This window comes from Tachypleus tridentatus, chromosome 8, assembly GCF_004210375.1.
Source record: "Tachypleus tridentatus isolate NWPU-2018 chromosome 8, ASM421037v1, whole genome shotgun sequence".
In the NCBI taxonomy this organism is placed as follows: domain Eukaryota; kingdom Metazoa; phylum Arthropoda; class Merostomata; order Xiphosura; family Limulidae; genus Tachypleus; species Tachypleus tridentatus.
The window spans coordinates 120,777,068-120,792,761 of NC_134832.1; the positions used below are offsets into that span (position 1 = coordinate 120,777,068).

Sequence of the window (15,694 nt, forward strand, 5' to 3'; positions counted from 1 at the left end):
GTACAGATTTTCATTTTTTCAAGCACTTTGACAACTTTTTGAACAATAAACGCTTTCAAAACCAGGCAGCTGCAGAAAAAGATTTCAGGAGGTTATTGACCAAGAAACTCTGATTTATACAGCAGGAGCATAAACATCATCGTTACATGTTGACAATGGTGTGCTGAAGCAAATGTTGCTTACTTTGATTATAACATTTTTACAGCACTGGTTTATACTTTTCTAAACTTCGCAGTTCAAGAATTATATTTATTTCTGGACAACCTAATATTTTAGTCGCACAGTAATCATATATTTATATAAGTGTAGTTTGTTTTGAATTTCGCGCAAAGCTACACGAGGGCTATCTGCGCTACCCGTCCCTAATTTAGCAGTGTAAGACTAGAGAGAAGGCAGCTAGTCATCACTACCCACCCCCAACTCTTGGGCTACTTTTTTGCCAAAGAATAGTGGGATTGGCCGTCACATTATAATGCCCCCACGGCTGAAAGGGTGAGCATGTTTGGTGCGACGGGAATTCGAACCCACGATCCTCGGATTATGAGTCGAGCGCCTTAACCACCCGGTCATGCCGGGCCTTATTTATATAAGAATTTATAAACACGTCTTGCCTCCAAGTGGCACAGTTGAACGTATGTGGACGTATAGTGCAAGAAACCGTGCTTAGGTATCCGTGGTGGGTGCAACATAGATAGTTTCTGTGTAGCTTTGCGCTTAAAAAACAAGCAAGAATACGTCTACTGAATAATTTACAATAAAAAAATAATAATATCATTTCCCATGTGAGTATATAGAATCTAGTGTAGGTAGAAAGCTTTTCAAACACCATCTATAATATATACATAATTTATATTCTATCATTATACGAAGTTTGGTCTCATTGTTTCAATCAGCTTGTCCAAGGTTACTGATGGGAGAATGGAACGATTTCCCCGAAACCGGTATAACGTGCAACCTAATTTTATGTATTTATTTGACGTGTGAGACATTCCGTATGTGGAGGCTGCGTGGTTTATGTAATAAAATCAATTTTATGTAAACTAGTTTCATGAAAGTATTCCTTGTATTGCCAAACAATACAGTTTTGTTTGACAGTAAGTGAGAATCATTTTTATTTTCTTTCTCAGTCCTGGACTGTTGTATTATTTTATAATTTATATGTGGTATTTCCAAAAGCATATACTAGGTAAATTTGAATGAAGTAGTATTCAGTGTTAGATATAATTTGGTTTGCTTCAACTATGAAACCGTCTCCTTTGTGATGCAATGTTTTTCCTAGAAAAAGTTGCAAGAAAATATATTTTCGTCTTTAGTTTCCTTATACTGTTCTGCCATTATTTATTTAAATTACGTTGTTATTTTACTTGGCGTGTTTCCCCACTATATATCTCTAAGCTTTTCCTTCATCGTTGACCTGGCATGGACACATAGTTAAGGCACTCGACTCGTACTCTAAGGGCAGCAGGTTCGAATCTCCGTTACATCAAACATGCTCACCCTTTCACCAAAAAGGAAAGGAAGGGCCATTGTGAAGCTAGAAGTAGAAAAGGTTATTGAGAATATACACATGACAAAGCAAGTGGACATAATGAAGTCACAACAGAAATCTTGAAAGAATTAGACGATGCAGGACTGCAGAAAATTACAAAGCTGTGTAACCTTGTTTATGATTCTGGTTACATTCAATCTGACATAAATGACTCAATATTTGTCAGAATACCAAAGAAAGCAAAAGTCACAAACTGTTTACAGCACACTAAGTCTGAGTCACATGTTAAAGTTTACATTGAAGTTCATACTACAGAGAAACAGGCCCGGCATGGCCAGGTGGTTAGGGCGCTTGACTCATAATCTTAGAGTTGCGGGATTGAATCCCTGTCGCACCAAACATGCTCGCCTTTTCAGCCATGAGAGCATTAAAATTTGACTATCAACCCCAATATTCGTTGGTAGAAGAGTAGCCCAAGAGTTGGTGGTGGGTGGTGATGACTAGCTGCTTTTCCTCTAGTCTTACATTACTAAATTAGGGATGGCTAGTACAGATAGCCCTTGTGTAGCTTTGCGAGAAATTTCAAAGAAACAAACAAACTTTCATCGTTAACTGGGCATGAGTTAAAGCTTAAATAGGTATTAAATAACACCTTGTTTTCTTTCGAACAAAATGATAAAGTTGAGGGTTTGTTCGTTGTTGAGCGCAAAGCTACACAACGGACTATCTTTGTTTTGCTCACCGCAGGTATAAAAACTACATTTTAGCTTTCGAAACATGCTAACTACTAGGCCGTGTTTTGCCCCTTATTTATTCATGGCACATTTGCGCTTCAATAGATAATCAGCATATTTCTTTGTTCAATCTTGTTTGCGATAAGCTTGCAAAGTTTTGGGAATATTTCCTACATGGCCCGGCATGGCCAAGTGTGTTAAGGCGTGCCACTCCTAATCTGAGGCTCGCGGGTTTGCATCCCCCTCGCACCAAACATGCTCGTCCTTTCAGCTGAAAGGACGAACATGTTTGGTGCGACGGGATGCAAACCCGCGAGCCTCAGATTAGAGGCGCATCCCCGTCGCACCAAACATGTTCGTCCTTTCAGCTGTGGGGGCGTTATAATGGGACAGCCAATCCCACTGTTCATTGGTAAAAGAGTTAGCGGTGGGTGATGATGACTAGCTGCCTTCCCTCCAGTCTTACACTGCTAAATTAGGGACAGCTAACACAGATAGCCCTCGAGTAGCTTTATGCGAAATTCAAAAACCAAAACAAACAAACAAATTTCCTACATATGTGTATTTTTCATTTTCAAGAATAATAATTAATTCCAACTGTCCGGAAACACGCAGTCTATTCATTTTTGTTGCTGTTGTTGTTTGTAAGTGTATTTCATATATACAGTATACTGTGCAAAATTGTTACGACACAGTCAAAAATTAGATTTCAGACTACCTTCAGTGAACAATAGAAAACAAGTCAGATGAAATATCAAAATTTTATTAATTTTCATATTTAGTACAACACAAACCTAGTGGAAGTGTTTAAGTTCAGTAAACAGTTACTATTTTGCATGTCTGCTTTTTCCTTTAATAACAGCATATAGTCTTTCAAACATTTTTGCAACATGTTTAATCAAAGCATGCTTTGGGATTTTACTCTAAGTGTCTCGAATACATACCATTAAAATTTCTTTGGAAGTAACTTTTGATCTATCAAATCCCAGATCTCCTCAACGGGTTCAGATCGTTGTTTGTGGGGATCATTGCATCATTTGAACGACTTCAGTGGCTTCTTTCTTAGCTAAGTAATTTCTGCATAAATTGGATGGGTGTTTGGGATATTATTTTCTTTGTAGTAGAACCCTTTAGCTATAATATACATATTACTGGGGTAGACCATGACGGATCATTATCTGAAGGTATTTGTGCTTATCTATTAGTCCACCTATTTTACAAATATCTTCCGTATCCTCAAAAGAAAATCAACCAAAACCATCACACTGTCTCCCCCATATTTCTTTGTCTATATTCTTATGCTTCGAACTAAATATTTCAAACTTGGGCTCATCCGTCCATAACATATTTTTCCAATCACCAGCAGTCTAGTTTTTAATTTTTTTCGAAACAAATTTCAGTCCCTTGACAATATTTCGAGATCAAAGTAAAGGTTGTTTTTTAACTGCTACATGACCAAATATTCCATTCTCGTTGAGTCATCTTGGCTTCTGTCACTTGATACGGAGTAGTTTACTTTATGCTAAAGATCAGTGGCAATCTTCCTTCTGTTCTGAAGGCTACATTACCGAAGATACTTAACATAAGTATCATTAAGTTTAGGTGTTCTGCCTTTTCATTTCCTATTTTCAAATATGTCTGTCTTGGTTTCACATGACAGTTTTCGGGGAGCATTTCAAGTCTGAAGAAATTTATCAGAGTCCAACCAGCATCACGTAAAGCTTTTATGCAAACTCTCTGCCTTACTGACAGTTTACTACGCTTTTTGGGTTGTGATATGAAAAAAACAAACAAACAACAACTTAGTATATAATGTTAAACTGTTTCTATGAGGGTTTATTTCGGAAATGCTATTAAATTTATTTCGTCTAGCACATATCAGTATCATATGCTAACTGCTTGCTAGCTTTTTTTTATATAGTTAAGACACTGGTTATTTCAGACCCTGAATGTGATCTGTAGCTTATTCAAGCAGAACTCTTAAGACTTTTCCTTGGTACACGTGTATGGCAATTCTAAAGAATGATAACTAGTTTCACCTTGAAGGGGCCCGGCATGGCCAAGCGTGTTACTGCGTGCGACTCGTAATCTGAAGATCGCGGGGTCGCATCCCGTCCCGCCAAACATGCTCATCCTTTCAACCGTGAGGGCATTATAATTTGACGGTCAATCCCACTGTTCGTTGGTAAAAGAGTAGCCCAAGAGTTGGCGGTGATGACTAGCTGCCTTCCCTCTAGTCTTACACTGCTAAATTAGGGACGGCTAGCACAGATAGCCCTCGAGTAGCTTTGTGCGAAATTCAAAAAAACAAACACCTTGAAGCATTACTATAGTGTTGGAATTTACATTCTGTAATGGTGTGTAAGAATTAACTCCATAAAATGGAAAGAATGAAAAAAAATTTTGTCCCAATATTATTATACAGTACAATATATATATTTTTGTCACATATTTGTTTGACACTATTAATTAATTAACGCCATTTTTGTCAGAGAATAAGACAAGCTGTGCAGTAAAAGGAAATCCCAAACATTTTCATGTTCAGACTTCAAACATTACTGTAAGCAGGAAATATTGATTTTATTTTTAATTTTTTTTAATTTTAATAGTACCTTTTATAATTTTGTTTTTACGAATTCAATCTTTCTAGGGACATCTTTAGCTTCAAGGTGTTTGTTTCTGATATCTTGGTGTTGAGAAAACCGTGGAAAAGTTGTTAAAATGTATACGGTAGAATAGTGGCAAACTTGTGCTGCAAAAAAAATAAATAAAAAGGAGCCATAGAAAATCAGCGCGAATAATAATGACAATACTCAGTTCTAACACTTTTTACCATCAGATTGTTTTACAACGACCCCTGGTGAGCTGTACATATTGCATCATATTAAATAATTTTATCTCTTTGCTTGTTACAGCAGCTGTGTAAAAAACTGAAAAAAATGTTTTAAATCACTAATTTTCTGCACAAATATGTAGGAAACTCAACAAATATAGTGATGGTACTTTTATGTACTTCTTTTAAGAATCATATGTTATAAAGGATACTGTAACGAACACAAACATAGACTAACAACAAGTTTCGTAGATGAGTATTTATAAAAGATGTATATAAAAAAAAGCTTAGTGTTGGTTGAAGTCCTTGTTACACTAATACATTTACAGAAACAAGTGTATCTTGTTAGTGGTGGACTACTTTGGTATTGGTATTTATGTCCCAAGTGAATAGTAACTGTAAAAAATTATTATTTGACACACGTGAAGTGCCTACACAAATAACTAAGTGCCTTGGCAAGTAGTTAAAGCATAGTCGTTTATTCTGTATTTTACAGTTTGTCTAGGCATTTATTAAACGTCTGTACACAGGTTTTGATGTAGGCAAATAGCATGAAGCTAAACTATGAAAAATAGTGTTTTAGATATAGGGAGGCTCAAAACTATCTTTCATATTTTAAAATGTAATAATTAGCTAACTATGGGAATAGAATTACGCTGTTTTCAACATCGTGTAGCCCAAATCAAACAGTTTTATTACTATGCCAGTGGACTTCTGCGTCTGCCCCATTAATGGCTCTCTGCAAGTCTAACGGATATTACGTTTCGATCCAATTTCGCTACAACATTTCTACAGTTCAGTGGCGGTGGTGTCTGTCGTCCTTGTCTTTAGTTCCCTGTTGTTTGTTATAGGTCTGCGATGCACGATATCCTTAACATACTCCATAACTTTTCCTTTACTGTGACTTGCACTACAGTCACTGACTTTGTGTCTGAAAGTCAAACAACACATTGAGCCTTTTCTTGCACGGCTGCTATTTAACGGAGCACAGGGATGAAAAAAGATAATAAAATATTTTGATTAGGATACAAGTTACTGAGAACTATATAGTTGTATTTCTTTAGTTATTTAGTTATGAAATTTTAAAACAGGAAAAAGTCACCTTGGACCAGCCCATATTTTTAATGTCTACGATCTAAAAATCATTATTTTTGTTAATTTATAAACATAACCAAGTAAATATTTACATAAAAATGCAACAGGTATATACAAAATTTTGTCGTTATGATAACCATGTCGAAAGCAAATAGTGATTTTAAGCAAATAATTATTTGCTTTTTGTAATGACAAGAAACACAGTTGAAGTAAAAATGTATTCTCAAGACGGCTGGTGTGGGTATTAGTGCTTTAATCAAAATAAAGTACAGAACAACGTTTCGACCTTTGCTTTGAGGTGCCCTCGATGGTACAGCGGCAGGTCTGCGGACTTGCACTGCTAGACATCGGGTTTCGATAGTCGAGTACAGATAGCGCATGCTGTAGCTCTGCGCTTAACTACAAATAAACAAATTTTGCTTAGAACAAATAACTGTGTTTTATTGTTTCCAAAAACACTTAGTGATTGCATAGCCGAATAATCATTTGCTTATTATAATTGCTATTTGCTTGCGACATTTAGAATCCAAACGGCACCGTTTGCAACAAATGGGTTAAATGCCCAGGTCAGAGACTCCTATAACTCGAGTTCTACCATCCTTACCAAAGGGAGGGCAATCAGTCTGCAGCACCCACCGCCTATCACGTGGTTGGCCTAATTAGATGGTAAGAATTTACTGTGGTAGTTTTATAATCTGCCACAGTTTAAAGTGTGGAAATCATTTGGCAACATACTGTGACTCACACTTTGAACCTTCCGTTCAGCCCAACATACTAATTATTAGCCATGTCCAGTATGGACTAACTAAATTTTCAAGGGTGTATATTTTATAAACCGAATAACTTGAAACACTGGTTCAGGTTAAATTGTGCTACAATGGTAAGTTAATGATCTTACGTCTCTAAAATCAAAAGTTTGATTCCCTGTGGTGGACATATCAGCTAGTGCAATATGACTTTGCTTTATGAAGAAAAAAACAAACACTGACGTAAAAGTTGGTCAATGAGTTTATCCAGGATTATGGACTGCTCATGGGGTTTTACTTTCGTCAAAGGACAGCAATTTAAATCAGTGTAGTTTTATTGTAAAGAAGTAAAACCGAAGACATAAAGCTTTCATATTTTTTCTCTATTTTCGAATACAATAAGCAAGAAAAACAATAGACTGTTTGGAAACAGCTAGCAATATATACACTTCTAGCCAAAATCTCAAGGCCAATGAACATAAAGAAACAACATGCATTTTGCGTTGTTAGACTCAACCACTTATTTAAGTAGAGCTTCGAAAGATTAATATAAGAAAAGAGAAAATAAAAATAATTTTTTTTTAGCATTTAACAGAGAAAATGTGAACACTATGAAATTAGCTTAAATACTAGCTGGTCAATAGTTTAAGACCATAGTGAAACGAAACGTTAATCGGTAAACACGTAACGAAATTTAGTCATTTGTGTTCAAGCATTAGCGTTGTCAACATCTTCCACTGACATCTCCTGTATTACATTGGTTAAAAACATGGCAATGGCTAAAAAGTTGACAGAGTTTAAATGTGGCATAATTGTCGAGCTGCAAAAGCCAGGTCTCTATCAACGTGCCATCGCTGATGAGATTGAGCGTAGTAAAACTGTTGTTGCAAATTTCTTAAAAGACCCTGAGGGATACGGAACGAGAATTTCAAATGGTCGGCCCAAGAAAATTTCGTCGGCGTTGAGCAGGAGGATTCGACGGGTTGTCCGGCAAGACACCAGCCAATCGTTGAACCAGATTAAGGCCCTTACTGACGCAGAATCCAGCTCAAGAACAATAAGATGGCATCTACGAGAGAAAGGCTTTAAAAACCGTAAACATCTTTAAAGGCCACGCATCCTTCTACACCACGAAACAGCTTAGTTAAACTTTGCTGAGAAGCACAAAACATGGGTCGTACAAAAGTAGACGAAGGTTTTGTTCTCTGATGAGAAAACATTTAACCTGGATGGTCCAGATGGCTTCCAACGTTACTGGCACGATAAGAATATCCAACGGGATACATTTTCTACACGACACAGTGGAGGATGTTCTGTCATGATCTGGAGTGCTTTCTCCTTCCATAAAACAATTGAGCTTCAAGTTATACAGAGGCGTCAAACAGCAGCTGGGTACATTGGCATGTTGGAGAGAGCATCCTTATTGACTGAAGGCCCTCGCTTGTGTAGAAATGACTGGATCTTTCAGCAAGACAACGCTGCAATCCACAATGCCCGCAGGACAAAGGACTTTTTCATGGCGAATAACATGATTCTTTTGGACCATCCAGTGTGTTCGCCCAAACTGAACCCCATTGAAAATGTTTGGGGGTGGATGGCAAGAGAAGTCTATAGAAATAGACGTCAATTCCCAACAACCTTCGTGAAGCCATCTTCACCACTTGGAATAACATTCCAGACAGCCTTCTGCAAACGCTTATGTCGACCATGCCAAAGCGAATGTTTGAAGTTATTCGCAATGACGACCGTGCAACTCACTACTAAGACCTCTTGGGCATTTCCTTCCCTATTTAGGACTTCTTTTTGGTATTGTCTTAAACTTTTGACCAGCTAGTATTTAGGCTAATTTCATAATGTTTATATTTTCCCTATTAAATGCTAAAAAGGTTTTGTATTTTTATTTTCCCTTTTTTTATTTCCATCTTTCGTAGCTCTTCTCAAATAAGTGGTTGAGTCTAACAACGCAGAATGCATTTTTTTTTATGTTCATTGGCCTTAAGATTTTGGCCAGCAGTGCATGTATCGGGGAAAGATAGGCAACTATGACACTAGATCCTCTTATGCCTGATGATTGACGTGCTAAGCCTGTAAACGACACGAAGCCACTCTACGTTTGAGCGTCTTTAACTTTTCATAAGAGAACTAAGGTGTCATTAGACCTACTCTGAATAGTATGATGTTCACATTGAGAAGTCTAACACATCATTCTGACTGGCGTTCGAAACAGTGAAAATGAGGTTTTATTGTTTGCATCCCGTTATAATCATTGTTACGTAACTTGTCAGAATGATGGTCTATTTGGTCTGACAAGAGTATCCCAAGAATTGTTGGTGGGCGATATTAACAAGCTGTCCTCCTTGTCTCTCATTTCAAAATTAGGGACAATTAGCACATTTTGCGCAATATTTAACAAAGCAAACAAACACATTTAGATTCCATAAGTATAAATATATAACTGTTTTAAACTAAAAAACAAAATGGAGATAGAAAGATAAATATGTATCTTAAAGTTGATTATAGGTGAAGAAATGTATAAGAATGAATAGCGGCAAGAAAGATGGATTGAAGCTGAATACTTTAAAACATATATGTTTTCTTTATACTTGGTTGGCTTAAGCATAGCATAGAAAACATTTAATTGGTAGCATGTAAATATAACGTATAGCTGCGGATTTATAACGCTAGAAACCAGGTTTCGATACCTATGGTGAGCAGAGCACAGATAGCTCATTATGTAGCTTTGATTCAAGCAAATTAACAAAAATCATTTTATGTTACTTTTGTGTATCAGATATGTTATATTGAGATAGAAAGTTCCTATTTCTTCTTGGCTTAACAACATGGTTTACTAATGAGTTATTTCCACTGAATTATACTTTATTAGTACAACAGTGCAATAAAACTGTTAATAATAAATTCCGTAGTATTTTGACTAGTTTCGCTGAATACATATTATATATATATGTATATATTGCTGTGGTATGCAGGCATACTACATGTTTCCTATCCATACAAACAATTTCAACATTTTTTGACATATTGTTTGTGTAGTGTCAATAATGAATATTGGTTTACGGACCCACCAAGATCCTCTCGTTCTAGTTTCTTAAAGGAAGTTTTGTCATTCAAACTTTTATCACATGCACTTTCTCGCTAGAAAGACTCTTGTAATACAGTGACTTTTTCTTTTCAATGGGAAGTCAGGTGACTTCTTAAGGTTATAACATCTCTTATTTTGAAGTGAGAATATTTGTCAGTCATATTAGTAGAACTTCCATCCTTGAGATAATGCTGTTTTTGTTTTTAGTGCATGAGACAATACTTTCTTAAGTTAGGGTGTGGTTTTAGAGAGTATCGTTGAATTGATTAAGAATTACAGATAAATTTGATGATCTGCAACCATTCTAGTAAAAGCGCCCAAGAGATTTACTTGTCTTAAACCTTTGTGCGTTGGAAATACTTACTTTTTGTCTTTAACTTGTGTCGAGATCAGTTATTCAGATTTTTTTTATCTGCAATGCATTATTGATAGTGTCTCGTTGTTTGTAGTCCTTGTCCAACTGTTTTAAGGAAAAATCAGCGTATTTTAGAATAATAAACTACTGTGATAACACAAAGCTCTTCAAGAAGCTATCTGTGCTGTGCCAGTTACCTCACTATTATCCACGTAACCTGTAGAGTTTCCATCTCCCGTAGATCATTTGGAATTGGAACTTAGTTCTTGGATTATCTGAGTCTGATGAGTGTTGAGAGAGTCGAGCTAGCTGCTCAGAGTTTTTACTCCTGTAAGTTGTTGGGCATATGAAGACAGGAGACTGGTATCTAGTTATTCATCTTCCTTGCCTATATCAATGCCTAGGTTCTTCAAGGTTCACAATTTAATTATTCTTCAATCTGTGTTGATTTTTATATTAAGATCGTAGATGTTCAACCTGGTTGCAGTCAGCTCCTATCTGCATTTGCTTTAGCAATTGAGTCCAACCACTATCAAAGTTTCTGGTACACAAGGACCAGGTACTGCAATTCCGTCGTTTTTCCTTTGGTTTCGCATAGGCTTAAAACTGGTTCTGCTGTATTGTATGAGTTTATTTTCCTCATTCACTCCATCGTACTGTGCACACACCATTCCGTGGATGACTGGTTACTGCTGGCAACACCCAATCAATCATTAGAATATCACATCCTGCTTCTACTTTCAGAAACAATCGAGGGAAGCTTTCCTTTCGGGACTGTGACATCTATTCTTTTTCCAGTTCAATATGTTATCAGTCTGGGTATTTTTATTGTTCATCTTATCTCCCAGTTGGGCTTGAGCGTCACCCATCCTGCTCAATGCTATAGACTAGAATGCCACATTTTTACCTATCCTTCTTCCACTGTATGATTTGATTCTTTCTCTTCTGGGAATGTAGGCATCACTCAAATCTCTTATTGCTTATTGGCATTTAAGCAACCAGAGATCTTACAGATATGATTCCTGAGTTTCGAAGTTTCCTTAGTTGTGATAATCCTTCAGTCTTGAAGATTTTAATTGGGATGCTAATATAAATTGTGTTTCTCTACTGCTACCTCGTCCAGAGTTCCATTCTCTTTATGAATGCCTTACTTCATAGTACATATACCAACAATCAGGAATACCAGACTATACTAAGATAACGAGTATTCCATACACAATATTTTCGTTTTTCTTGCTCTTCAACGATTTTCATTGTTTGGGTTTCTTAAGGAATAAATCGTCAAGCTTCACCCTGACTATTCTATGATGATGTTTTACATTTCTCATCAAGAAGAAATGTGATCTAAGCTCCTTATTTTCAAATTTTTGACCACCTTTCTCGGGACTAGTCATATCACCCATCTAGCTTGTTATGTTCCACGGGTGATGCCTGTGGTAGCAGGTCCATTCTCTCAATCCAAACACGTATTTTTGAAGAAAAGATGTTGCATTGCTAGATTCAGATGAATTATCTCTAAGTTTTCAACTCAGTTTGGTGGGTTGGCCTCTCATTGGATCATCCAACTACTGGCAGTTTGGTCTTAAGTACATCATCTTTGGGTCTTATCAATAGAAGCTTTCCTCCAGACAGGATTACTATTCATAGCCTTCTCTCCATATGTTATCCAGAATATGAAATATAGCTTGTTTCAACCTATTGCCAGGTATAGATTTATGCTTCTGCAATCCCTTTCAGTGTGTTCAACATGATGTGTGTGGACATCATTTTGGGCTCTCTCTGTAGAGACAGCTGTGATTGAACACGGTGTACCCAGCTATCCAGAAGATCAAACTTCTGGCATAGAGATTATGCTGTCTTTCACGTGGCATTATGGTTTAATTTCTGAGGTTGACATGTATTTGGCTTGGTTTATGCTTAGTCTGAATGTCACTTTTCTCAAAGGTAATTACATCCATAAGGCAATTTTGTATTGAGAGGAGGTTAAACCCTTTTCAATCAGTGATGTCTTTTCGATAAGACTCTTTGACAGAGGTTTTTGTACCTTCCACAATCGCCATTGTTTCAGTTAGTCTTATCGACTACCATTCGATTTTTGCAACTACATACTTTTGAGTCCCTAGTACTCTCCAGATTCCTAACATCATTTTGGGTAAGTGATCCCAAATGACCATTCCAGTTACCTGACAGGTAGATTGAAGTTACACATTCTTTTTCTACATCTGTTTGTAACTTAACTCTTATAGTACATGAATTCCCTTTACATGCAGGTTTATATTTCGTGGCTACTGACCCAAAGACATAACCAATCAGAGTGATTTGCAATGTTTGCTCAGACCATTTTTTCATTCTCTCTACATCCTCATTCTAGTTTTTCTTATCCAGCACACTGACAGAAAGGAAAGGAATTCAGTTCTTTTCTCCAATTCATATGCTCATTTTTCTCTCTATGTCCGATCACATTTCGATTTTGGTCATGTTGAGTGAGGGTCTTGAAAGTTTTACCTGCATTTATACCTCTATTCCAGACTCTCTTTGAAGGTAAGATATCTTCTCTGAATCACATCTAGTCAGATTTCTCTTTTATATGCCTTTAGCAGCCCAGCCAAATTGCTCACTAAAAGTTACTATATGGATTTCTTAATATAGCTATTTCTGCTAGATTATACAAAGGGGCGAGTATTTTTTATTTTTACCTTTCAGGGTCCCTTACCTTATTTTCACAGGATCCCGCTTAGTGGCGAGTGTTGCCCAGACAGAGGTGCTTTTATCAAATTTTATCAAACCAATTCCACACTAGCAACCACTATCTTACTATAATTACTATCGGCTGCAACAGGCACTGTATAAATGGGGTGTTCCGTAAGACCACCTAGGAGCTCACTAGACGGTATTACCATACTACGTTGAATCTCCACTTATGAACTATCATGAGTAGAATGAAAAAGTATCCTACTTGTTTGTCCCTGCAGATCATCAGATTGAATAAATCAGGGTTTGTTTGGTTTTCAATATTTAAGGAACTTCTTTTACCTGTTGCATTGTTTCTAGAACACTTTATCAAGACTCCCTAGTATACATTATCCCCTCCTAGATTCTACCAGTAGAGCTAGGGAGTCCTTACTATACCTGGTTTCCAATCACTGGATTGGTGGACAGAGATTTTTACTCTAGAGTGTAAGACTAAATTCCTTCACTTTTAGAGAATAGGGTGAAGTTAAGGGCCTTCTTATCATATCCCTAGATGTTATTTTCCCAAATTTCTATAGGAGTGGCGCCAGCCTAAATATAATATCAGTTCAAATTTTCTACTCAGCTATCTAGTTGGGTGTTCATGAACCTTTTTGATCCATATCAGTTCAGTATATTATTGAAGGAAGGAGATCCACTATCTCCTTGTAATTCTGAATGCAGAGTGATTGGTCTTACCTTGGGTTCTTTGTCCTCCCCATAATTTCAGGTGCAAGTGGAAGGCTGAGGAGGAACGTTCCTATTTCAGATCAGATGAGTTCTGTTTCTTTGTTTAAGTAAAGTATAAACGATCTCATCATTTCGAGCCTGGAGTGTTGTCGTTTAAACTTCTTCAAGTAGAAGAAAAAGTTGGTCCAATGAGATGTGGCTCACCTTCTTATAGTGATCCAGACGGTTCAGAAGACATCACTTTATAGCTACAGGTTGGGATAAAATCAAAAGTATATTTATACATAACATTGCAGCCCAATTGTCTTAGCTACTAACATGGGATATAAGGATCAAGACTACTGAGTTCCAGCCTTGACTATCTGGTTTAAGATGGCCTATAGTGATTACTTTTGTACAATTTCACCCTTGACACAGGAACTAAGTGCAGGATGAAGAGCATACCTGTTCTGGATGTAGTGCTGTTTCCCAAATTATCTTGGTACACCCATGATCTATGCAGATGCCTTCTGTATGGATAATGCCTTCACTGGCCTCTCCACCTTCTCGATGTGAGATTCTAACCATGAGTGACGACAGCACAGGCGAGTACGTTTTGTTAGTTAACATTTTCCTAAATTGAAAATATATTTCCAATATTACTTACCTCTTCTAACACTCCTTCTCTTACTCTCTAGTAAGTGTCGGTGTTATAGACTGGGATGATATCATTCTTGAAAACGTTATAAAATTATCTGAATGAGATGCATGTATACAGTACCAGAATAGAAGGCGCTATGACATAGGTGGAGAGTATCATGAGACAAAATTACCAAAGGCAGTTGAGTGGCGTACAATAATACTGGAGTAAGCAATTAAAAATCAGACTAATATTTAGATGGACAGAAAAGAAACCTTGGAGGTCGAGTAATAGTTATAATTGTCATCAAAGGTAAGTATTATTGGAAATACGTATTCAGTTTAGGAAAATGTTAACCTTCTAGAACATTTTCCCATCAGCATACAACCATAAGTTGCGAGTTTTAATATAACCTACCAAATAGCCTATCAAGGCTCTTGCAGTGGGTGCTGTTCACTAGCTGTATTTCCTCTGATCAGTAGTTTCTAATTAGAGACAACTACATTTCAGTTCTAGGAGTCTCTGATTAGCTGTTTAGCCCACATACGCATAAAGTATTCACTTAAGGAGAAAATTCGAAAATTTTCACCTTGTTAACCAGAAATATTTTATTTGTTTTTCTAAATAAATGCATATTATTTTTATTCGATCTGTTTAACACTAACAATATTTTAACACATACACACACATACATATGTTATGTGAAATTAATTTAGCTTGTGGATAAAATGAAACTGAACAAAGGTTTTTATTTTCTTTTTTGCTATGTATGTGTTATTACCCATATTTTAAAAATGATCTCGTGTAATTTATCTTACAATTAATTAGTATAGATTAACATATCAGTTTTCTTTTCCAGATGTTTGAAGATGCTTTGGATGAAGGTGCTGTGTCGTAAGTATGACCACATCTTGTGTGTGTGAATGCTTAATTTTTGTATGCGAAAGTCTTATTATGTTTGCAGATGCTTTGTTTTCCTTTATGAATCCTTTAAGAATTTCAAGTCACATAATGTGTTAAAATTTGGACTTCATTGTACTTTATTGCTGTAAGTCACTGACAAGAAAGTGTCTTCTTTGATATCAGAACTCATCAGTTTAGCCTGCCTTGTTGTATGGCCCAGCATGGCTAGGTGGGTTAAGGCGTTCGACTCGTAATCTGAGGGTCGCAGATTCGAATCCCGGTCACATCAAGTATGCTCGCCCTTTCAGCCGTGGGGGCGTTATAATGTGACTGTCAATCCTACTCTTCGTTGATAAAAGAGTAACCCAAGAGTTGGCGGTAGGTGATGATGACTAGCTGC

At 36.7% G+C, this 15,694-nt stretch overlaps 1 protein-coding gene across 1 annotated transcript in view; it reads left to right on the plus strand.

Annotated features, from left to right (window-relative positions):
* LOC143223995 (tetratricopeptide repeat protein 39A-like) overlaps positions 1-15,694 on the plus strand; it is a 69,319-nt gene that overhangs the window by 6,966 nt on the left and 46,659 nt on the right. The window contains 1 exon segment of the mRNA XM_076452461.1: positions 15,251-15,285. Within this exon segment, the coding sequence (XP_076308576.1) occupies positions 15,251-15,285 (35 nt within the window).